Source organism: Dioscorea cayenensis, chromosome 4 (assembly GCF_009730915.1).
Source record: "Dioscorea cayenensis subsp. rotundata cultivar TDr96_F1 chromosome 4, TDr96_F1_v2_PseudoChromosome.rev07_lg8_w22 25.fasta, whole genome shotgun sequence".
NCBI classification, from domain to species: Eukaryota; Viridiplantae; Streptophyta; class Magnoliopsida; order Dioscoreales; family Dioscoreaceae; genus Dioscorea; species Dioscorea cayenensis.
In genome coordinates this window covers 13,626,783-13,652,000 of record NC_052474.1, presented here as the reverse complement: position 1 = coordinate 13,652,000, position 25,218 = coordinate 13,626,783, and the positions used below count along the sequence as shown (strand labels likewise).

Genomic DNA, 25,218 nt, shown 5'->3' with positions numbered 1-25,218 from the left:
ATAATAATCATGTTGAATTAGATAATAATTATTTTTTTCTCACTCAAAGAAAATTTTAATTTTATTTGTACATTGAATAAAATTTGGATAGCAATAGAATTCTATTAAGATAAATTTTTCTAATGATAAATTAACAATAAAAAACACAACATAAACAATTAAAGAAACAAATAAGCAAATATAAAAAATATAAAAACAAGGACCTGCTATGGGTGTGATGTAAATACTTGATTAAAATAAAATTAGATTGAAAAAAGTGAAAGAAGAAACTTATAAAGTGGCATTATATAATTAATTTAAAAAATTAAGGCATTAAGGTCTTTTAAAATATTTTAAATTTTTAGGAGGCTTTCCCTCCTCCGGTACCCCAAATCGGAGGGCGAGAAAAAATGGGGTTTCGGAGGGTTTTGAAGGATCAGAGTTAACCTTTCATTTCCCTTAGTTAAATTATAAAATTTCTATCCAAACGAGGGAAGGGCCCACTTTGACCCTCCAAAACCCTCCCTTTACTTTACTTTCCCTTGCCGACCCTCAACTCAAACATAGCATTAATTTTGTAAGTTGTTTCAAAAAAGTTTAAAAAAAAAATTAAAAAGAAAGTTAAAAAAAATTAATTATGCATAATACAAGAGGGCAAAAAGGTCTTTTCATAAGAGAGGAATGGCCTGGGGGTAATGGCTATTACCATGGTAAGGGGAGTTATATTCCCCTCCTAGGGGTAATAATGCCAGGCCAATAGATACCCAAACATGGCTATCCATTGGAATTAGTAATCATCCCGAGGGGGATGATTACTTGCATCCAAACGTTACCTATGTACTAGTAGGGTGGCCCAAGCTAACGCTGAGGGTATCTTTAAATATATAAATAATTTTTTTCATAAATTAGAGTCAATAAAGATAAATAATGTCTACTAATAATAAAATTTAGCATAGATTGTATTTTTCAAATAAATACACATAGATTCTAAGACAATATTGGAGAAGAAAATTCAAACATTGTAATAATTGACAAAATACTGCATAAAACCCCATATTTGCATTTTCCATAAAGATAATCAAACAAAAAAATATCTTGAATTCCTCTTCACACATTTGTTTTCAATATTCTTCTTCTCTGCATTTAAAAAGTACATACCAAACACCAACAAACTCAAATTTTGGATCAAAATTCAAGCAAACATATGAAAATTTTTTTTAAAAAGGGAAATAATGCCTCAACTCTTCTTCTCTAAAACCTAATACCTATCAACAAAAATAAAACAACAATATCAAATATTGAATCCAAATTCAATTTGGGAAAAAAATTTGAGTTCTTCTTTTCTCTAGTCTCATACCTCTAATTAAAAAATTTAAATAAAAAATCAAGGGAAATTAATGAAAGAAAATATCACCATCTCTAATTTTCCCTAATCTTTTCCATATTCTTACACTAATACCTTCCTGAAATAAATTTTCTACTCCTTTCTTTTCTTATCCCTTGAGATATTTTTTCCACTAGTAGCAAATAAAAAAAAGTTATCTTCAGATGCACCACACTGATATACTTACTGGTGAGCCTAGACATGTTGGAGCTCTGACTTAGGAACCGATTCTAGTTTTAATTGATGTACTTATTCTAGCTCAAAATCGATACAGCCTACGGGATCTTTTGTGATGATGACAATGATGAAAGTGGAGAGAGTGGTTATGGCAAGGTAGGGGGCTGATCAGAAGATGTGGAGGTTGGAGGAGAAGATACTGTAGACACCGAATATGCGGACACCGTCAGCGATGGCGAAGCCAACATACAAGGGGAGGATGATGTTCCAATGGAGTTTCTTACATTTGTTCTCGTGTTTGAGTTTTTCCTCCAGGTCTGTTTTATTTGGAATTATGAACAACAGTATCACCATCATGGCATACTTTAATTGCATTATCATGCATCAATACTACTACTGCTACTACTGCTACTACTACTACTACTACTACTACTACTACTAATAATAATAATAATAATAATAATAGAAAAATCATAGAGTGGAAGAGATGCAGTTACGTGTGTTTGTTGAATATGTGATTGTTAAACTATTTGTTTTTAAAAAGTTATTTAAATATTCTTACAAAAAATTTATTAAATTATATATTGTCCCTGCTAATGTACATATCCAAATATAAACTTAGGCTTTGTGAAAAAAATATATATATATATACATACATACCTTGAATAATGTTTTGAGTTACCTTTATAAAAGAAAATTTGTAAAACTACATATGTGTGTGTGTGTTCATGCCTTGATTATATATATATATATATATATGCATACCTTGATTAATGTTTTGAGCTAACTGCAAAGAAGTTAGGTGAGATGAATAATTGGCTCAACTAAGTATTATATAGGATGTGTGATGACTATACAATCACATGTTAATGGATACTATGTCATTATTGTATAATCATATTTAAAAAAATGCAAATACAGAAAAGATGGTATCTTTTCATGTTTAATAGGGACAAAACATCATTGGGATGAGAGTCAATAATGGAGTTTATAACATATTATAACATATTAGGTGAGATGTAGGTGTTGACAAATTGGATGAGCTTTATACTATATACACACATATAGGGCCTTCCTTCTCCTACGGACCACCAGCCCTCTAATTAAAAATGTAACACATTTCAGCTTCGCGCTAACCTTGCGAGTATCTGTAGACATATAAATAGTTGGTTTATTTTATATGAAATTAAAAGGAATTAAAGATAGAAAGGGTCTAATAATAATAAAATTTCACATGGATTTTATTTTAAAATAAATACACACACAAAGTTTGTCAATAATATAATACAATAAAATTCACACATAAAAAAACTATTTTTAATATTGGGTTTCCCCCTTTTTTGTGGTTATAAGGCTAAAAACGCATCTTTTTTTTTGCCCTGCAAATAAATGTAATATAATGCATTGCTATTTTTCTCAACAATACAAAAAAATTTGGGGAATAATTTGTTCATTAATCTTTTTGATCACTCACTTGCTTTTAAACTTTTTTATTGGATGTTCTTCATGGGAAAGCTCTACTAGAACTTGATGCTGATAAAAACAAAATTAATGTAATTAAGCTACTATAAAGATCTTATAAGCTGTGCTTCATATCATCACCGTCTCTTTGAAACTATTCAAACTAAAGTTGTTGGAATCGCTTTTGTATTTTTTTTATATATATTCTTATGTAGTTAATTTAGTAAATAATAATATAAGCATTAAGCTTGGATCCATTTTGATTTATCTATGAGATGTCCTTTGATTTGTTTTTTTATTTTCCAATATAAGCTTCTCTTATAAAAAAAATGAACTCGGGAGAAATAAGTTTCTTAATTGTTTTTACATCTAGGAAATTTGGTTAAGTTAATTATTTTGTACATCTAAAATAGTTTTATCTGTAAAATAGGAATAAATACAAACAACACATCAAAAGCATCATTTCATACTAATAATATATAAAGAATTTTCTTTATATATATATTATTATATTATATAATGAATCAGTTGGGGAAAACAACTTATGTTACATTTTAGACTCTTATGATTTTTTAATAATGAATTGGTGAAAAGATAATAAGGTTTAGGTATTAATGTGAGGTATTTGCTTGATATTTGTCATATTAGTTATGTACAAATACTCAGAATGATTTGTTTATGATAGTGTTAGTCAATGAAAATAGTAAACTATGTTAATATATATATATATATATATATATATATATATATATATATATATATATATATATATATATATATAGAAGTAACCTATTCTTGTTAGGCTACGATATAAATATTAAGAGAGAAAAATTAATGTTATTTACTATAAAGATCTTATACCATTGTCCTCTTTAAAACTATTCAAACTAAAGTTGTCAAAATTGTTTCTATATTTTTTATATTATTATCTTAAAAAGCAAAAAAAAATTGACAAATTAATTTATTAATTGTCTTTGCATATGCAAAATTTTGTTAAGTTAATTATTTTCAATATTTGAAGTAGTTTTATGAGTGAAAGAAATAAATACAAAAAATAACACATCGTGAATATCAGTTTATACTAATGATAAATAAAGAATTTACTTTATATATATATATATAACATTATACTATATAATGAATAAACTGGAGAGAACAACATATGTTACATTTCAGACTCTTTGATAGAGAGATATAGCAATGGAGTAACTATTGATGGTAGCAATGGAAGAGGAAGGTCTGAGACGAATTGTGCAAGGTAGTATGGTGGTGGTTTTCAGATAGAAAAAGGTTGTTATATAAATTATGTTTCTCAGAGATTGTTGCAATAGTTGGAAAGCTTATCCAACGATGTGTGAAGTTGGTGAAGGGTTTGCATCGAAGATGACATTAATGCATAAGATTGGAAAGATTTTTAGTGAAGATGATAAGATTTTCGTTGAACCATTGTTCCCAGTGGTATACATTGGGGGGAAATTTGTTGGGGTTTGGATTAGCTTATAGCTATTCATATCTCTAGCGAGCTTATTTTCATCTTGAAAACAGCTGACGATATTTGGCCTTGAGTGGTTTGTTCTTTCTATTTTTGTTTTATAAGTAAAATATATAATAAACAGAATTTTTATAATATATGGTTATATATTAATATAAATTCATTATATGTATATATATATATATATTATATTATATTATAAGCTATAAAAATATAAATATGTTATTATGCTTGATCTCTTATTGTTTTATATTTTTCCCCTTGATAGATAAATTTATTTCATCTATTACTTGAAAAATTTTTCAATTATTGTCCTCTTCACACCCTAGAGCAAACCTTCTCTCCTATTCTACTCATACTTCTCTTACACACACACACACACATATGTTTGTGTGTGTGTGTATGTGTGTGTGTGTGTGTGCGCGTGTGCGGCGTGTGTGTGTGATATGCTTTGGTTTGAAAGATGCATGCATATAAACCTAAATGATTATTCATTGAGTGAGATATCATGCATGCTTGTTTTGATATATTTTTTTTAAGGTTGGTGTAATGCATGCAAAGGGGATATACAGTGATGGTATGGTGAAGATATGATGAAGATATGATGAAGATGATGGTGGAGAAGATGATAGAAGAGAGAGAGCATAGTTTATTAACAATGGTGAAAAATGGTTCCCTGTTGTCTTAACTTTACTCTCTGCTCTATCTGTCATCATTATCTTCTTTCCGTCCATCTTTCTCTCTCTTTCACACACACACACACACACACTCTCTCTCTCTCTCTCTCTTCAGGGTTTCATTCTCTATATATTTCTATTCAACCCCTGGTATATAGTTCATACAAAGATATCCAAAGATATTCTTGTTATACTTACCATGGTTCAACTATGAAGGTAACAATGATGTAATCCTCTTTGTATCTTTTCTCTCTTTTTCTAAGGGTGTGTTTTTGTTTTGGAAGTATTTAAAAAAAATTAAAAAAATTATTGTTGAAACATATTTATAGATATATATATATATATATATAACAATCAGATTTTTAATTTTCATGCATCCTCGCATCTTTCTATTATAAACAAAATTATTCTTATGGCTCTTACTTGGATTTCTGCAGATAGGAACCCGAATCAATGCTTCCTAGATGTCTCTATGCAAAACCTTAGGTGCTCCCTCAATTTCCAGCCCTTTGCTACCAGGAAGTGGGCTTCGGCAACTCAGCTTTGACTTTCTTTATTTTCCCTTTACTTTTGTGTGGTGGTTGTGAAGTGCATCATCCCTTGTGATAGTGCTCACTTTGTTCAGTCTTGTTTTAGTTTTAGTTTTTCTCTTCTGAATGTTTATTTAGTTCTTGTCTTTATGTTGTGCTTTCTTTCTTTAATAAATTGGCGATTTATCAACTTTTATCGTATATATATATATATATATATATATATATATATATATATATTTGTAGCTATTATTTATTATTGATTTAAATAAATTAGCTAGTTTGAATTATACTAAGATAACTTTTTACAAATAGAAATGGGAATGTATTTTTAGACAGTAATCAATGCCTAATTTAATACAATAACATAATAAATAAAATAACTGACACTATATCATAACATCACGGTGTTGATGGAAAGTTTAAGAAATAATGCAACTGTTATTAGATATACTAGGCAAACTCCCTAGCTCCGCATCGGAGTTTTTACAATTTTGAGAGTTTTGAGATAATATCGTATATAGAATACAATGGAAAAACAATATGATTAAATAACTCATTCAATATTAATTAAAAAAAACTCTTACAACAGAAACGGTTGACAAACCTTGGTTTCCAAAAGTCTTACAACATTTATTGCACAAACAAATAAGTGCAATTAAATTCTTTTTTAATTATTAATATCATAATTTATATAAATAAAAACTTAAATGTAATAAAAAAAATTAAACTTGTTCCTCAAGGCCCAGATTATACATCTATTATGGGCATTAATTTTTTATAATAATTATCCTCACCATGGGAAAAAAAATTAAAAATTGTTATTTACATAAACACTTTTTCAAATGAGACAAATAAACATTTTTTCTCCACTTACATCCACCCAAATCATAGATCATGTGTTAGGTTATAAATTTATTGAATATCTATAATATGTTACTATATTTTGTAGGTGCCTATTATCGATAAACTTATATTAATATTTATACAATTACTTATTATGATAATAAAGTAACTTATGATCCAAATGAGCTTCATTAAAAGAGCAATAAAATAAATTTTAAATTTTTGTATAATTGTGATTTTATTATTTATTTAAGTAATAAAAACAAAATACGTGCAAGAAATATTTTATTGCAAGTTGTGAAAGTTCTAGACTTGCACTAAAGATGAGAATTTAAACATTGCAATATTTGACAAAATATCAAAGTAGTCAGACACGACTCGGGGATTGACCTGGTCCAGCCCAGGGGTTAGGGGTCGATGGGTTTGACCGAGTTGAACCAGGATTGAACCAAAGCCAATAATAAAATATTAAAAAATATATTATAATAATTAATACTGATAAAAAATAATATAACATATATTTTAATAATTAAAAAACAGAATGACTTAAATATGATATTTAAACATTTAATTTTATATCTTTTCTTTTATTTTAAAAATATCTGTAATATAATTAAATTTGATACTTAAAAGGGAAAATTATTGTTTACCCCTAAAAAATTTCAAAACTTCCCAAACAACCCCTGTGAGTTTTGAATACCTTAGACAACCCATCCTTTATTGTTTAACTTCCTTTTTGCCCCCTGCAGATCACTAGGACTGGCTCCATATTATGAAATTCCATCGTTGCCCTCAAAAATGGTGGGAAAACAACCGCCCAATCACATCTGTTAAACCTTTTTGCATACATTTTTTCATTCTTTTTGCATTCCTTTTTGTTAAACAGAAACCTCATTTCTTAAACAGAGAACTCATTTGTTTAAACAGAAACCTCATTTTTTAAACAGAGAACTCATTTTTTTAAACAGAAATCTCATCTCTTAAACAGAGAACTCATTTTTTTAAACATAAACCTCATTTCTTAAATAGAAACCTCATTTCTTAAACAGAAAACTCATTTTTTAAACAGAAACATTGATATTTAAATAGAAAAACTAATATTTATGTGACAAATTAATCTTGAGTATAAAAACCAAGTGATCTTGGCCACTCGTCCATATTTAAATAGAAACAACGATATTTAAGCACATTTTTAAATGTAAATACAATATAATAAACAAAAACATCGATAGTTAAGCAAAGACAACCAAGCATAAAGACGGTCGTTCTTTATTATATGGAGATAACGATATTTATATTAAAAATTTAATAAGTTTGTGAGAAAAATTTAGGTTAGCATGATTACATTATAACTGCAAACAAATTTATAACTACAAACAAAAGAATTTAGGTTATCATGAAGAGTAATGCATGTACTCATTTCTTAAACAGAAATCTCATTTAAAAACAGAAAACTCATTTTTTTAAACAAAAATCTCATTTCTTAAACAGAGAACTCATTATTTTAAACAGAAAACTCATTTATTAAACAGAAACCTCATTTCTTAAACAGAAAACTCATTTCTTAAACAGAAACCTTATTTCTTAAACAGAAAACTCATTTTTTAAACATAAACATTGATATTTAAACAGAAAAACCAATATTTACGTGACAAATTAATCTTGGGTATAAAAACCAATTAATCTTAGTCACTCGTACATATTTAAATAGAAACAACGATATTTAAACACTTTTTTAAATATAAACACAATATATTAAACAAAAACATCGATAGTTAAATAAAGACAACCAAGCATAAAAATGGTCGTTCTTTATTATATGGATATAACGATATTTACATTAAAAATTTAATATGTTTCTGGAAAAGAATTTATGTTAGCATGATTACATTATAACTACAAACAAAAGAATTTAGGTTAGCATGAAGAGTAATGCATGTACTTATTTCTTAAACAGAAAACTCATTTTTTAAACAGAACCTCATATTTTAAATAGAAACCTCATATTTTAAACATAAACCTCATGTTTTAAATAGAAACTCATTGCACCCAAGGGCATTATAGCCAAACCATGTCACACTTGCCACAACTTCCCACGCAAGGGACAATTTTGTCGAAAAAATTCCAAATTAACTCTATCAATCACTGTTAGATGCTTGGGGGGTTTAAAGAATCATTATATTCAAAAGAAAGGGGTTTTTATAGATATTCAAATTTAAGGGGAGAATCTATACATATTGCAAATTTTGGGGGTGTTTTTAGCAATTTCCACTACTTAAAATTTTAGTTTTATATATATTGATTTTTTAAAAATTTAAAATATTTTAAAAAACCTAATAATTCTCCTCTCAAGTCCCAAGACTCCCAACCCTTAACCTCTCAGGACTCAAAAAAATAAAAATAAAAAATGCACTCAGTCACATGACACACACACACACACACACACACACACACACACACTCTCTCTCTCTCTCTTGCCGCTCTCACTTTCTTTCGCAGCGGCTCTCTCTTGCTTCTGCTTTACTTCCTTTTGCCACAGACCTCACTTTCTTTCATCGCCGTTCACTCCCTCATTCTCTTTTTATTTTCTAAAAAATTAAGAACATGTAGATCCGCCCGGGTCAATGGGTTCCCGGGTAAACCGCCAGGGTCATGGTCGTACCGAGCAGGTCATTGAGTTAACAGCGGGTTTCTTTACACCCTGTTCAAAAAGACATGCCCGGACCAGCCACATGGCAGGTTCCCGGTTTTTCCATTTAAACTAAAAATATTAAACTAAAAAAAACTAAAAATTGCATTTTTCTTTGAACAAATTAAAGAAAGAATTACTACAAAATTAATTTTTATTCGAACAAAAAAATAATTATGAATCCGTCTCCACACATACGTTTTCAATCTTCTTCTCCTTTGCATCCAAGAAAACCAAAAACCAAGAAACTCAAAGCTTGAATCAAAATTGAAGCAAAGATATTTAAATGAAATGAAAAAAGAAAAATGGCATTTAAGCTCTTCTTCTCTCCAATCCAATACTTGTCAACAAAAATAAAACAAATAAAATCAAATGTTGAATCAAAATTTAATGGGAAAAGATGAAGCAAATAAACAAAAAAAAAAAATGAAAGAAAGTGGTACCTTTCTTGAGCTCTTCTCTCTAATCTCATATCCCTTGTGAACAAAACCCAAAAATTTCAAACTTTTAATCAAAAATCCAAAAGAAAAAAATTAATGAAGAAAAATAATACCTTTCTTGATCTCACCTTCTCCCTAATCTTTATCTCTTATGAAATAAATTTTCCATAGCAAAAAAAAAGAAGACAAAATCAGTTATCTATGGATGAACTACACCGAGATACTTTGCCCTAGAGAACCTAGACATGTTGGACCCCCGATTGAGGAGATGATTCTAGCTTCAATGTATTGATCGAGGAACAACGAAATCTCTTAAGACTATTGTGAGCCCCACCCCTTAATCAAATCCTAGCCATTGCTTTTATCTCTTAATCCTAGCCGTTGGTTTTACTTTCAATCTTAGCCATTGATTTTTCTTTTTTTGTTTAGTTTCAAAACCCCTAGCCGTCTCTTCAAATTTTTCGGGTTTTTAGATCATAGGGGGAAAAAGAGAGAGAGAGACTTGCGTCGTCTCTTTCTCTTCCTTTTATGGGTGGTGTCGGGCGACGAGGACTCGGGAGAAGGGGTCTCATCGTCACGGATTTCATTTCAACGTTATTGTTGAGGTAAGGTTATGAGTTTTTTTGTTATTGCTCTTTCTTATGCTTGTTTGTGACATGTTACTAGTTAGGGTTAGGGTTTGGTGAGAATTGATTTGATTTTTAGTTTGAGGATAAAAATTCGGAAAAGTCTCTAGTTAGCACGAGAGAGATCTCTAATTTATTTTTGAAGATATAGAGATGGAATTTGGAAGAGATCAGAATAGAAAAAAATTGTAGATCGAGATCGTTTTTTTAGCTTGCTACGAAATTTCAGAATTTTTTTGGAGTAGTATCCCTGAAAATTATAAATTTTTAGACGCAGTGACGCGGACGAGGATTTCTGTTCAGCCCTTGAACAGTTTTTTTGATTATTTTTTGTAATTGTAAGTTCTGTTTTTAGATTTATATTTATATAAGAAAGTTATATAGGACGATGTTATATTTGTCTCTGCAAAAATTTCAGAATTTTTTTAGACATGTAAATTGTGAGATATGAGCAGATTTCTATAGGTGTGCTCAATACTATTTCTGAGAGAACATTATGATTGCTTAGACAATTTGATGGTCCGGTAAATGGAATTTGGAGAAGAGTAACATAACAAAGTTATATATTTTGATGTTACCTAATTACCTGAAATTTTTCAGATTTTATGCATATGTAGTTTGTGAGATATAGCCCTATTGGTATAAGTGTCTCGGATGAAGATGCCTAGTTTTTCTCATAAGTTTGAAATTTTTGATTTGGGTTAGAATTTTGCAAAGCTACGCTGATTTTTAATCTTAAGGTTTGTAGGTGAGTTGGTTATTGGTCTTGACCTTGGTAATTTTGTTAGTGTTTGATTTGTTTTTGCATTCGTGTGAATTTTTAGAATTTGTTTACTTGTAATTCGATGGGTTATTCCCAAATTAGGACTTCCCGAGAAATACTCGATTGGTGTAAGAATTCAAAAAAATCCGGATGTTAATCGAGTAAGTATCCTACATATAAATCATATTATATGTATATACTCTAGTTTTTCCGAACATCCGAAAATTTTTGAGAAAAAAATAATGATTTTATGTATTTATTTATATTTTTGAATTATTTATTTATTATTATTTTTTTGGAATTATTTTTAAATTATTTTAAAGTTCCAGTTAATGATATTTTATTTTGGATTAGAATTAATTGAAAGGTTTAAATATTTTTATTTACATTTGGATTGCTTTAATTTTTTTGAATTCGGATATTTATTTACTTTCCCGATTAATTACTATTGTGTTTTTTTCTTTATTATCTATTCATGTTTGGATTCTATTAAGCTGGATTATTTTGATATGATAAAAATGGGATCATGTGATCGCAAATTACTTGCATTTTTGCCCAGTATGAATTTTTGATAGTTTATTGTTTTGTGATCATTAAATATTTTTGACAAAGTACTCGTAGTCCCCAAAACTAACTTTGCAATAACCACTCACATCGGGGGTTAAACACCCGACCGTGTCGAGCATGTACTCGATATAGAAACTATAGTTTCCCACCGCTTCCGTCGGTGAAGAATAACGGCCTCGATAATTACGCTCGGGTCACTGAGGGTAAACTTATGAGTTCTAATATTCGCTCGAGTCACCGAGGGATAAATATATGAGATCTGTTATTTTGTTTTGACAATAGTTGTTTGGGGGACCTATATGCTTGGTTTTGACATCTGTGTTTATTTGAAATAAATTTGATTTTGATTTTGATAATTTATGATTTTTTGTAAATGATCCCTATAAATTTTTAGTGGGTGCTTACTGGGCCGTCAAGCTCATAACTGTTGTTAATCGGGGTTTTTGAGGCCTTGTATGCCTACTTGGTTTCGGCTTTCTAGGTGTACGGCCGTTTGTCGGCGTCCCTGGTCCATAGAGCTGGGTTCGGGGCGTGACAACTATTAAACCTAGGCATGCTGAAAGCTTTGATCATAAGTAAGGCTAGGTTTTGGTAGCTGCCTCTTGAGCAATGTTGTTTGATGTGGACATTGAACATCTATGCTTGTTTGAGGTGGAAGAGATGTTTGGATGGTTATCATATAATATAATAATATCACGTATGATTACACTACCTATATAATAAGACAATGATAATTAAAAGTATGTGGAGCTTGTGACAAAAATCAAAGCAAAACTCAATTCCAAAGTCACATTTGCCTCCCTTAATAATATTTAATGATAATTATCATAATTATAGTGATAGTGACAAAGACCTATATATTTTGCTAATGAGAGGGAAAGGGAAATTAGACAGTTATTGTTTGATAATATAACAATATAATGTATGATTACATTACCTAAGACAATAATAATCTAAAGGATATGGAGCCTGCGACAAAAAAATTAAAGCAAAACCTAATTACAAAATCACATTTGCCTCCTTTTAATAATATTTAATAATAATTATCACAACAATAATGACTTATTTGAAATTATGAACAATAATGTCACCATCATCACATACTTTAATGGCATTATCATATATATAAATAATAATAATAATAATAATAATAACAATAAGATAATAATCAAAGAGTGAAAGAGGTGCAATTGCGCATGCTTGATGAATATGTGATTAATGTGGACATATGGCTATAGAATAAGACTACAGTTCAGTTCTGAAAGCAAAGAGCACCACGGTCCATCATTGAGATTATTAAGAGATAAGATTAACATTAAGTATATATTACGTATAAACGATGAAGATGATAACACAAGAAAATCTCCCTTGAAGTTACTTTAAAAAATATATTAATATCAAAAATTAAAAATATCTGCAAAAATTAATTTTAATATATATAATATCATAAGATAATTCATCCATAAAAATTATTTTAAAAAAATATTGATCTCAGAAATTAAAATTGAATTGAAATAAAAAAATTATTTTCAGATTATATAAATTATCAAAAAATATATTTTAAAAAATAATTAAAAAAGTATATCATCTACCCTTTCATCATAAATTATAAATACACTACAAGCCTGTTTGGATGCATAATAAATTTTTCCATAAAAATTTTATTCCATAGGATTTGAAGATGATTTCTATGGAATTTATTACAGGAAAAATTCTTACATAATGGTGTTTGGATATACATAGAAAAATTTTCCTATGAAAATAATTTTAAAATTTTTTCTATGAAGCAAAAGTTTAATAAATAGTTTTCATAAGCAAGTAGTTCTCTAAACCATGAATATGCTATTAATTCAACAAAAATACCTCAAATTAACACTCATATTTACTCCTTAGAGTGGGTAATATGCAAGAAAAGCCGAAAAGAAAAATCTTTGAGACCGGAATAAAATTGGCTGCAGAATAAAAATAAAAATAACAATAATGGCTGCAGAATGCTATCTCTCCCCCATTGTTTATTTTAAAAAAATCCAAATGGTTCAATATCCTTTCCACTGGAGTAATATCTTGAAAACTTCTCAAAATCTATCATTTTTCCAGCAATGTTATAGACCGGAATAACACGTCTCTTAGTTGGATATTATAGTGATGAAAATATTACAGTGTTCTATTTTTTTTTCAATCATTGCTACTTTTTCTACTTTTTCTGTGGATGTTTAACAAGACACATCTCCTTTTGTTGAAGAACTCCTTGATATCTCTCATCTACAAAACAACCAAGGTCCAAGGATTATATTTTGCTTGGATATTATATAAAGCTAGTAAAGCAATATCAAGGAGAAAGATTTACAAGAAAACCTCAAAGGTTAATTTGTGATGAACATTATTCAACCAAGCTGTTGTAACCATCCACCATATATATAAAACAAGACACTGTCAACAAACTAGTGTAAATATGCATCTTTTGATTAATTATATGCAAATGTTTACCTGAATATATGAGTTTGGATTTCATTCATTAATTTGGGATTTTCTGATATGCTAAAATCCACAAGAAACAATATAATAACCTCATATGTTCAATTCCTCCTCTCCCCCAACTATGACTTTTGACCTCCTCACAGCTTCGAATCCGATGGGGAAACTCCCCCACATGAAATTCTCCACATAATCTACACCAAAAAGGCAAATAATTCAGCTTTAATTCTCCCAAAAGAGCAAGTTTTGAATTGGAATTCTAGGGCATAAACCTGTAAAAACATGAACAGGAATGATGCCAACGTTCTTTGAAAAGCAAAAGAACAGAATTAGCAACAGGTAGCAGAGATTTGACCAAGAGGCCATTTTCAGATGCGCGAAGGGAGATCTCACGCGCCTCCTACCTCGTCTTACTCTATAACCTGGAGCAGTGCTTGAGGTCGGTGATGGCAGTCACCAGAGGCTTCCGCTTGGACCTCCGATGCCTTGTCGAGAGATCGACGTGGTCGAAAACATGAGTAAGAGTTCCGAATGAGAAGAGCTTTATGAATCTCCATGAAGCTCTGCAAAGCATCGGCACTAGGAACGGCATTGGGCGATGATGGCTGTGGGTTTTCTTGCATATTACCCATTGTAAAAAGATTTTGGTCACGAACCCGAAATTCAGAGGAAAAATACAATATTTTGGTCCAACCTCTTTTTAAAATTACAATAGAATCGTATGGTTCTATAGTAATTTTATACTGTCAAAAAAGTATCCAAACACCTTTTATAATTTTATTATAATTTTCTACGTAACATTAAATTCCATAAGAATTATCACTGTTCTTATGGAATTTAATGTGTTCGGCCCTACAACATAGCTTTATCTTTATATTTTGAAAATACCCATTATAGTTCAAGCAAACACCGCCCCAATAAGACGTAATATTCGTTAGGCAGCCACACTCCAAATCCAACGGCTATAAATTAATTTCCACCGTACAACTCTTAAATCCATCACACAATATTCTCGAGATAATCCTAAGAAACCAAATCCCGAGGCACTCTCCCTTCTTCATCTCCTCTTTCGGTTTCTAGGGTTTCCCATCCCTATATAAGACTCCCACCGTCGCCGCGTTCCCTCGCTTGCTTCCCGGCTCTGCAACGCTTCTCTCGTAGGTGTTCATTGGGTGTCATCTTGGACCTGTCCTAGGGTTTTGTCTCGCTTCGATCGGAGGTCTTAGAGGGCTGAATCCATGGCGGATCGACTGACCAGGATCGCCATCGTCAGCCAGGACCGGTGCAAGCCCAAGAAGTGCCGCCAGGAGTGCAAAAAGAGCTGCCCGGTCGTCAAAACAGGTATATCGATCTCAATATCTGTGATGAGATCCGACTTGGTCTGGGATTTAGTGTTTTAGCGTCGTATGATTGCACGCTTTCATTGGTTTTGTGGCGATTGTACTGAATTTGAGTTGCGCGGATCTTCTTGGGTGAAATTGGTGATTTGGTATTGGATCTCTTGGATAGGCGTGAATTTTGTGGGGGATATGGTGTTTTTGGCATTGGCTACTTGCTCATTTGATCTGTTTTGCTGAAGATTGTGCTGATATACGGTTTTTCGGGTTTCGGAAATTAGTGTTTTGCATCTGATTTAGTTTTTAGTTGCTGCGTCAATGGAGTTTTGTGTGTTTGTGATGTTGTCTGGTGCATTAGAGGCATGCTTTTGTTGCCGTTGTGGTTCTTGTCCACTGAAAAACATTATTTTAAATTTATATTTGTATTAATTGAAGTCTTGCTTGAAGATGTTCTGGAAAATCCTCTTATGCGGTGAGCTTGAGTTAAGTAGAAAGCTTTCTTCTGTTAGAACTGAAAATTTTGAAATTGTGTCATGTTTTATTATGTTTTGATAGCATACTTTCAGGGGAAATCAAATTCTGCAGTGTCGATTCAATACTTGACTTTCTGTTTAACATGCTATTTACTTGCTTTGAATGAGTTCTCAATTAGGACTTGTTTAATCCATTTATATCTGTAGCTTTTGCATGACCAATTTTTGTTGCCCTTTATAACTGAGGTGGTTTCCATAATTTTGCTTTGAAGGAAAACTTTGTATTGAGGTCACTCCTGCCTCAAAGCTCGCTTTCATTTCTGAGGAGTTGTGTATTGGATGTGGTATTTGTGTCAAGGTATGTAGTGCAAGAAGTTTTACTTTGATCTCTTCTTTTGTGATATTATATGCTGTTTGCTATTTGAATATGCTTTCCACTCATTATATCTTTCTTTGGAATTCAGAAATGCCCATTTGAGGCAATTCAAATTATCAATTTACCGAGAGATTTGGATAAAGATACAACTCATAGATATGGACCAAATACTTTCAAGTTGCATAGGTCAGCATAAATACGTTCTGTTTCTATCCAGACTTCCAGCAATTGCCTTAAAATTGTTGATCACATGTTTTCTTAAAGGAGTTTTGTTGTTCTTCTGGGTTTAGGTTGCCTGTACCAAGACCAGGACAAGTTTTGGGGCTTGTGGGAACAAATGGCATTGGAAAATCAACTGCCCTTAAAGTTCTTGCTGGGAAGTTGAAGCCCAACCTGGGCCGCTTTAATGTGATGCTCATATGTTTTTATTTTCTAGCATTTGCTTCTTCTTGGATTAATCTTTACTTATAATATTTCCTGATGTTTTATGCAGAATCCTCCAGATTGGCAGGAAATTTTGACATACTTTCGAGGATCTGAGCTTCAAAATTACTTCACTCGTATTCTAGAAGACAATTTAAAGGTTCCAATATTTAACATCCATTATCATTGTATTATATTGATGCTTCATCTGAACTAAATTCTGGTATGGCTGTGTGACCATGCAAGTTCCTACTTTTGTCTTCTTCATCCTGCCAAATTTCACCTGGTTCTTTATATGATGAAAGTCTTTGCCTCTTGAATCTCTAGTTGTAGGATCCAGTACATGATTAAATGTTGGTATATTTTCCAATGAATGTGTTCTTCAATTTTGATCGATTTAATTTCATTCTGAGAAGAATGCATATACCTATTTCTTTTAGTGGTGTTGTTTGTGCACATAATACTTGTTTCTAGTGATGAGGTTGTGAGCATGCATTGTCCTTTCTTCTTTAAATTTTTTTTCCCATAGTAGGTGAATCATGTTTCACCTCTCCTTTATGGTGTTAGGATATTCTTCTCCATCACCTCTGCCTTCTTGCTGATGTCTTAATCTTGTTAGATAATCTAGTTTTACTGTACTGACTACCCGACCCAAGTTCCACCTTATTGGTGATCTTGTTATTTTGTTGCTAGCCTTGGTTTCGGTGGAACCATGCTAGCTTGTTTTGTCTTGACTCCTAACCTAATGCTTTGGTATGAGAACCACTAGCAAGCTTTACATTGACTCCTACCATTCATTCAAACCCAGGTTCCTACTTGACATCTTTCAGACTTTGAAGATCGTTTGATAAGTGAAAATCTAAAATACAGCACAGCATAACATTTTTTGTCACCCGTTTATTTTGCAAATAGGGTAGGAGTACAAAACAAAAAGGTAACTGAGTATAGCACGACTTCATAAATTTGTTGTACCCCAAAAGCCATGGTGCAAATTTTTTTTAAGTTACAACACAACTAAAAGACAACCATCTTTGCTTTAAATATAAAATGGCCAGGTTACCCTAAACATATCTGATCTCATCAAAACATAATAAAATTTTTTATTAACTACTCATGAACTAATATTTGTTGTTTTAGCTTATGACTAAATAACTTTCGTGAATCATTTATTAAAATCTAATTTCTTACATTAATATTTTTTATGCTTAAATGTTATTTAATATATTTTGAAAATTTAAAAATGTAATTATGAACTAATAAATTTTATTTTTTTAATAAAATTAAGTGGCAAAATATTGAAAAAGAGAGAAAATCATAAAACATTGTCTCATGAATTTGTTCATTGCAAAACAAAGTTAACAAACATAAGACAATTAAAGGGTATCACAGTAATTTTATAATTTCTTGGCTAGTACTTGTGCTAATCAAATGGTGAACACTAAAAGAAATTTGTGCCATCTGTTGACACAACATAAAACAGGACAAGCACTTCGGCTATAACCATTTGTACTATGGTGCATTGCTTATGTTCTCATCTGTGAATCAAATGGACCGTTTATAGTCCAGCCATTTCTCCTTTTTCATGATGAACTCTGTTTGATTCAGTATCTTAGTCTTCCTTCATATCTGTTGTTTTACCACTAATGACGTATCTTGCAGGCTATCATCAAGCCACAGTATGTTGATCACATTCCAAAAGCTGTTCAAGGCAATGTGGGACAGGTGCTTGACCAAAAGGATGAGAGAAAAATGAAAGCTGAACTTTGTGATGACCTTGAGTTGAATCAGGTTATTGATAGGAATGTTGGGGATTTATCTGGTGGAGAGTTGCAGAGATTTGCGATTGCTGTGGTTGCTATACAAAATGCTGAAATATACATGTTTGATGAACCATCAAGTTATCTTGATGTGAAACAGAGGCTTAAAGCCGCTCAAGTTGTTCGATCATTGCTCAGGGCTGACAGGTTCTGATGACTTCTTATTTGAAAATTGCCTTTCTCCTTGGTAATTGAAGATTTCAATGCTAAGATTTTGTGGTTTTTTCTGCTTCTGCAGTTATGTTATTGTGGTTGAGCATGATCTCAGCGTGCTTGATTACCTATCAGATTTTATATGCTGCTTGTATGGGAAGCCAGGAGCTTATGGTGTGGTTACTTTACCCTTTTCTGTCAGAGAAGGAATCAATATTTTCTTGGCTGGTTATGTTCCTACTGAAAATCTGCGTTTCCGTGAAGAACAACTTACATTTAGGGTAAAACCCTCATGTTGTCTTGAGATTATTGTATCTTCAGGACCCACTTCATGGCTTGCTGTCATTACCCTTTCAGGTTGCTGAAACTCCTCAAGAGAGTGCTGAGGAGATCCAGACCTATCAACGATATAAATACCCTAGTATGGTCAGAACTCAGGGCAATTTCAAGCTTTCTGTGGTTGAGGGTGAGTTCACTGACTCTCAGATTATAGTAATGCTGGGTGAGAATGGAACCGGGAAGACAACCTTCATTCGTATGCTGGTATCCTTCTTTTCTTGTGCTTGTGGTTGCATGTGAAAATTGCAATTTTTGGTACTTAATTTCTTTGCCTTATTCATTTTTCATTTATTCCGACTTCTATAGGCTGGTCTTTTAAAGCCAGATGCAGTGGAAGGCTCGGACATTGAGATACCTGAGTTCAATGTTTCATATAAGCCCCAGAAAATCAGTCCTAAATTCCAAAATAATGTGCGGAATTTGTTGCATTCAAAAATCCGGGATTCTTATATGCATCCTCAATTTGTGTCGGACGTGATGAAGCCTTTACAAATGGAGCAACTAATGGATCAAGAAGTTGGGACTTTATCTGGCGGTGAGTTGCAAAGAGTTGCGTTAGCTTTATGCCTTGGAAAGGTATGTGTGATTTGTGAATTTTTCTTCTTCTTAAAACTATAGATTCAAGAATATGGTATTTTAATATTTTTCCTCTTGTCCCCTTTACCTTTCTTGTGAAAATTTTTAATTGTTACTTGAGGAGCTTAAACTGGACGTACGAAAATGATTACTTTACTTAGGAACAATTTGAAAATTTGATCTATCTATTGCATGTAATATTGTGAATACTCCTTTATCCCAAAGATAAGCAAATCTAAGCTAGGCTTCTTGTCCTGTTGGGAGCCATTGTTAAGGTAGTGCTTCACATCTCTGTATTGGATAGGCAATTGAAAGAGCATGTGGTACTAATGATAAGAACATAGGTAGAGAAAATAAGCTAAAGGTTGATTACCGGAGTAGATGGGATACACCCTTAGATAGGGCATCCTATGTTCTTGTTGAGTATCCTTCCATGTGCAGCTCAGAAGATTGGAAAGTGTCATCTCTTCTGAGCTGGGAAAAGTAGTTTCACTTGTTGTTTCAACTGGTGGAACTTTATGTTTTGCCTTTTGTGATCTGAGCGGACAGTGATAGGCCTCTACCTACAGGGGCTATTGCAACACATTTCAAAGCTTCTTGTTATATACTATTTGTGTTCAGTTGACTTAAAATGAGTTCAACCCTTTGCCTTACTGAGATCAAGGTTGCTTGCTAGTGGATGAAAGAAAATTTAATTTGGTGTATTTTTAAGTCTACCAGAAGCTCAATAAAATGCATACTCATCCTTCAAGTATAACAAATAAGATCTTTCTTTACTACATGAATGGCTTTTTCAAAAATTCTGAATTACTCTTGATTGGGACTAGATCCACTGTAGACATGTGATGATTTGTCAAAACAATTGAATGCGGCCTTAGCCAGTCTCCATTCCCTGTATTAGTATTTAGTTGTTATGTAGAATCCAGCTGTGCCATAAGAATTTAAAGCAGTCTGAGCAAATCCACTATCACATTCCTTGCTGGTAAGTTAATCTCATTCTTCATTGGTGTCCATACTTCTTTGATGTTTGATCTGAATAAATTAATGAACTTGAAATCATATGGAACAATATTTTCTTAGCATGCCCCATGGTTGAAATAAAATTGCTTTCTTCAACAGTTGACTTTTGATGCTACTTTTGCAGCCTGCAGATATATACTTGATAGATGAGCCAAGTGCTTACCTTGACTCAGAGCAGCGTATAGTTGCTGCAAAAGTTATTAAGAGGTTTATTCTTCACGCTAAGAAAACTGCCTTCGTTGTTGAACATGATTTCATTATGGCGGCTTATCTTGCGGATAAGGTGATAGTCTATGAGGGGAAACCATCTGTTGATTGTACTGCCAATGCTCCTCAGTCTTTAGTCTCTGGGATGAACAGCTTCTTATCTGTAAGATCATATCTTTGCCTTCTTCTGCTTGTATTCTTTTGTTTTTCTTATATTTCTATGCCATTTTTAAATGATGACTTTGAACCTTTTTTTGTTTTTAAATTTCATTAACCTTGTGAAACTATTGGTTTATATGATGTGATTCATTGATGCAAGTGCTTACTGCAACACTTATTCTGGAGCAGTAATGAGGATTTAGCAGACAATTTTGCTGCTCTAAATAGATTATGTGTGCTAGCAATCAGACAATTCTGTCTGATTAGGTGTTTTCTTTGTTACGCAATAACCTTGAACAGGTTAGAATATTAGCAAAAACAATAAAGCCAGTGAGGACCCTTTTGGTTGTTAATCTAATGACATGAATGGAAATTCCAATAGGGTGCATTGCAATCTGTTTTATTCTCTCTACATAAATGAGTCCACCAAACTTGTGCCAAATTGACAGTCTGTTTTATGATGCAGCATCTCGATATTACCTTTAGACGAGATCCATCCAATTACAGGCCACGAATTAACAAGTTGGATTCCACCAAAGACAGGGAGCAGAAGGCCGCGGGTTCCTATTACTACCTTGATGATTAATGTAAAATATACACGTGGTTTTATACCATTCACGGCAATATGGTACATGCATGTTTATTGGTTCCTCTTCTTTTCTTGTGATTAACTCTCATCCATTGACAGAACTTAAGACTCAGTTCTTCATCACAGGTTCTTCTATCTCCAATTATCTATATCATTGAGGAAAGCAAACAGCAAGCCTCGCATGGAGAAGATGTATGCAGCACCTACACTGGTGAAACAATTATATTTTTTCAGGTTTCTGTTTGGGAATGACTTGAGTATTAAATAGAGCTGCAGCTGCTCTAGTTTAAGAATGGTTCCTACTGGTATTGACTACAAATTTGTTCTTGCTAGAGTGGAGAAATAGTGTTATTTTGGTAAATTACCTCCCTCTAAGGTTTGTCTGAGTTTTTTTTTCGCATGATTACTAGGATGTTCTGATAAATGCCTACATAGATTCTTCTTTTATGGATTAGAGTCTTTATGTTGATATAAGAGGTTGCATATTTTGTTCCGCCTCATTTGATGTGGTGATTTGTTTTCAATTTTGCACTCATTTGGGAGTTGACTTTGGTTGTCTGTGAGCTTTTATGTGGAAGTGCATGGTTTTGTGTTCTGGTTCACCATCAGTCTTTTTCAACTCATTGTCAAACTGACTAGATTTTTTGATCTATATGCCTACTGCCTTTTGATATCTATCAACCAGAATCTTTCATTGTTTAATTGTTTTGGAGGTCGATGGTGTTACAATCAAGATAGTCAGATCCAGACTGGTCCGGCCGGTTTAATCGGAAAAACTGAAAATTGGCTATGTGACTGGTCTGGGTATACTCAATTGAACCGGGTATGAAAAAATCCCAGTGTTAACCCGGTGACCCGTGCGGTTTAACCGGGAACCAGATTGATCGAATCGGGTCATAATGTTAGAATTTTTTTTACAATATTTGATAATTTATTATTATTTTCTCATTGGAAACAACAAAATTATGTATATTTATTAATATTAATTTTAAATTTATAATCAATAAATAGAATTACAAATATATATAAATATATATTGTAAACATACCAACAAAAATTAACATTTAAAAATAAAATCCAGTAATAATTAATATGTTATGTAAATATTTTATAAAAATTTAATTTATTAAAAAAATAAAATAATAATTGAGTGCAATTTTATTATATAATATAAAAATAAAAAAATTTAACTAAATAAAAAAATAAGAAAATTTAAAATAAAATAAAAACTCAATTGAGATCGGATAAATTATATAATTTACTGATAAAATATATCATAAATATATAAAAGATAAAAATAAGTGAATTAAATTTTTTAATCTATTCTAACAAAATCAACCAATAAATAAGTAAATAAATAAAAAAATACTGAAAAAAGTTCAATAATTATATATTAATATATTAAATTTATAAATATTTTAAAAAAACATAAAAATAAATGAAATAATTAGAAAACACTAATGCAAATAAAGTCATTTATTAATTTAAATATCAAATTTGAGTAGTTTTTTATATTATAATTATGGTTTTAATATTATATTTGCTCATTATTTTTAATTATAGTATTTTTTATATTTTATTATTGACCCCTGTTCAATCCCGATTTGACTCGATCAAACTTATCGACCTCTAACCCTTAGGCTTAGTTGGGTCAATATCCGGGTCAGATCTGACAATTTTAGTTACAACTGTGAAAATATGGTTTTGTTTTTGGTCTCTTCTGTATAAGTGCTTATTTTATAAATTATGTAATTTTTAAATAAAGAAATAAAGAAAAACACTCGGTCACTGATGGCTTAATTTCAGAAGTGCTTATTTTATAAAATCATAAATGGTTCTTTTTTTTTAAAGTTTTCCTTTCAAATGACAAATGTTTGGTATTTTTGTTGAAGCACTCAAAATGCATTTCTGAAAAATGATAATTAACATTCAATATCATGGTTTAAATATCTTCACACCCTATCATAACCCATAAATATTAATATGAGCATACCCTGCAATGCGATCATTGCAGTGCACTGTTATTTATAAATCTACATGGAGGTTCTCCATTTCTAATGTAAACAATTTATGATTAGTAAAGCAATTATTGTTGAACAGCTCACACAAATGATGTGGATGCCCATGTGGCATTGACATCATTTACATCTTATGAGTTTGGTATATTCCTTGCGTATGTGTACCGCAAGTGCACGGGTTGTCAAAGTAATAAAATACTCTGGTGAGTGGGTAGTCATATCCACGGGGAATAGTGATCAGAAACACAAAAATTGCTATTTAACTATGGTGAAGATGATTCAAAGTGGTGTGAACAATATCGATGCAAATACAAATAAAGAAAATAAAAAAAAGACGCAAAAGAATGATAGGAGAGGCAATGGATAGAAAATGAGGCACCCGGACATTGCTCTCCCTAGGACTATTGTTTCAAGTGTAAGACCAATCATTATGTCTCTTAACTGATGTTTAATGAGTCGTGGAAATCCTATAACACACGGTCCCAAACCTAAGGTCAACCGTGACTAACCCTACACTATGCCCCGGTGGAAAGGAGTACTTTCGATGCCTTTACACTGTGTGGGGTTGCAAGAAGCTCTAGGGACTCCAAATAGTAAACCGTATTCCCTAATATAGATCTAACCCTTTAGTCTAGGCGAAAGACCCCTAGTTACAATTAAGCCTCAGCACTAAGTATTACTTCAACGCTTCACTCTGTTGCTTGTGCAACTAAGCCCCAACAGAGTTCCTCTTTTAGCACTTCATTCTATTGTAACTGCAAAAAACTCTTGCAACGCAGAGGTAGGATAAATCACATCGGAACGGAAAGGGGACGTTCCGCTATCTCTCGACTCACCCTCTCGACTTTCTCTAACCTTGCTTTGTCTAACCCCCATGGTGTGTTACTCATCCACAAAGATTACCAAGATGGATTCTTAACCCTAATGTCACTCTAAGGGAAAATCAACTCAACAAGCATTCAAGATTGGAATTCAATTAAAAATATCAATTAAATAAACAAAATAAAAAGCCAATGAAACAAAATCATCCTAGGGTTTATAAGTCCAAGCACCCACTAGGGGTTTAGCTCTCCATGGAGCAAGATACAATCAATAATGAAATCGAATGTAAAAGCATGCAATCCATAAGTAAAACCCCCTTGTAGTCTGTATCGATGGTCTTGTGCAATAGCCTCGTCTTTACCAAAGGTTTCTCGTCAAGCCTAGGGCACACCTCGCCGAATCGATGCCGACGAAAGCTCCCCCAATAACTATCTTCTGAAGGAACGCGGTGTTGAAGGCGGTAGAACCACCCCAAAAATCTTGCCAAAGCCTCTCCAAACCCTAGCCACGAGCGCCTCCAAAGTTGGGGAAAAGATGAGAAAATGATCGGAAAAAGATTCTTTAAAACGTTACAAATCGTGACTTAAATAGGCTGGAATTAGGTATCCACACGGGCGTGTGGAATTACCACACGCTCGTGTGAATCTCCAGGAATCAGTTTCTGCGAACTGTTAACGGTAACTGCTACAGTGATTTTGCTATAGTAAACTGCTACAATACTTCGCCAAAACGCTCCCGAATCCACAATTTTTATCGAGCCCACATGAATGGGCACACATCCATGCGGTAGATCGCATTGCGTC

At 32.0% G+C, this 25,218-nt stretch overlaps 1 protein-coding gene and 1 long non-coding RNA gene across 3 annotated transcripts; one reads left to right on the top strand and one right to left on the bottom strand.

Annotated features, from left to right (window-relative positions):
* Positions 1–13,837: 13,837 nt before the first annotated feature.
* On the bottom strand, positions 13,838–14,810 carry LOC120259322. Its single transcript, XR_005536093.1, has 3 exons — positions 14,379–14,810; positions 14,199–14,300; positions 13,838–13,893 (listed from the first exon to the last, which is right to left on the bottom strand). It is a non-coding gene; the product is annotated as an uncharacterized LOC120259322 (long non-coding RNA).
* Positions 14,811–15,033: 223 nt separating this feature from the next.
* On the top strand, positions 15,034–22,177 carry LOC120258520 (ABC transporter E family member 2). Of its 2 annotated transcripts, none has more exons than XM_039265961.1 (12): positions 15,034–15,447; positions 16,189–16,274; positions 16,381–16,478; positions 16,583–16,700; positions 16,786–16,875; positions 18,375–18,679; positions 18,771–18,966; positions 19,043–19,228; positions 19,331–19,600; positions 20,745–20,990; positions 21,453–21,614; positions 21,702–22,177. In XM_039265961.1, exons 1-11 carry the CDS (start codon positions 15,345–15,347, stop codon positions 21,570–21,572), a joined length of 1,818 nt encoding a protein of 605 aa, XP_039121895.1. In that variant the 5' UTR covers positions 15,034–15,344; the 3' UTR covers positions 21,573–21,614; positions 21,702–22,177. The 2 variants fall into 2 exon arrangements, with proteins under 2 accessions (XP_039121895.1, XP_039121896.1); XM_039265962.1 differs by having other exon boundaries at positions 15,345–15,447; positions 21,453–21,606.
* The last annotated feature ends 3,041 nt before the right edge of the window (positions 22,178–25,218 follow it).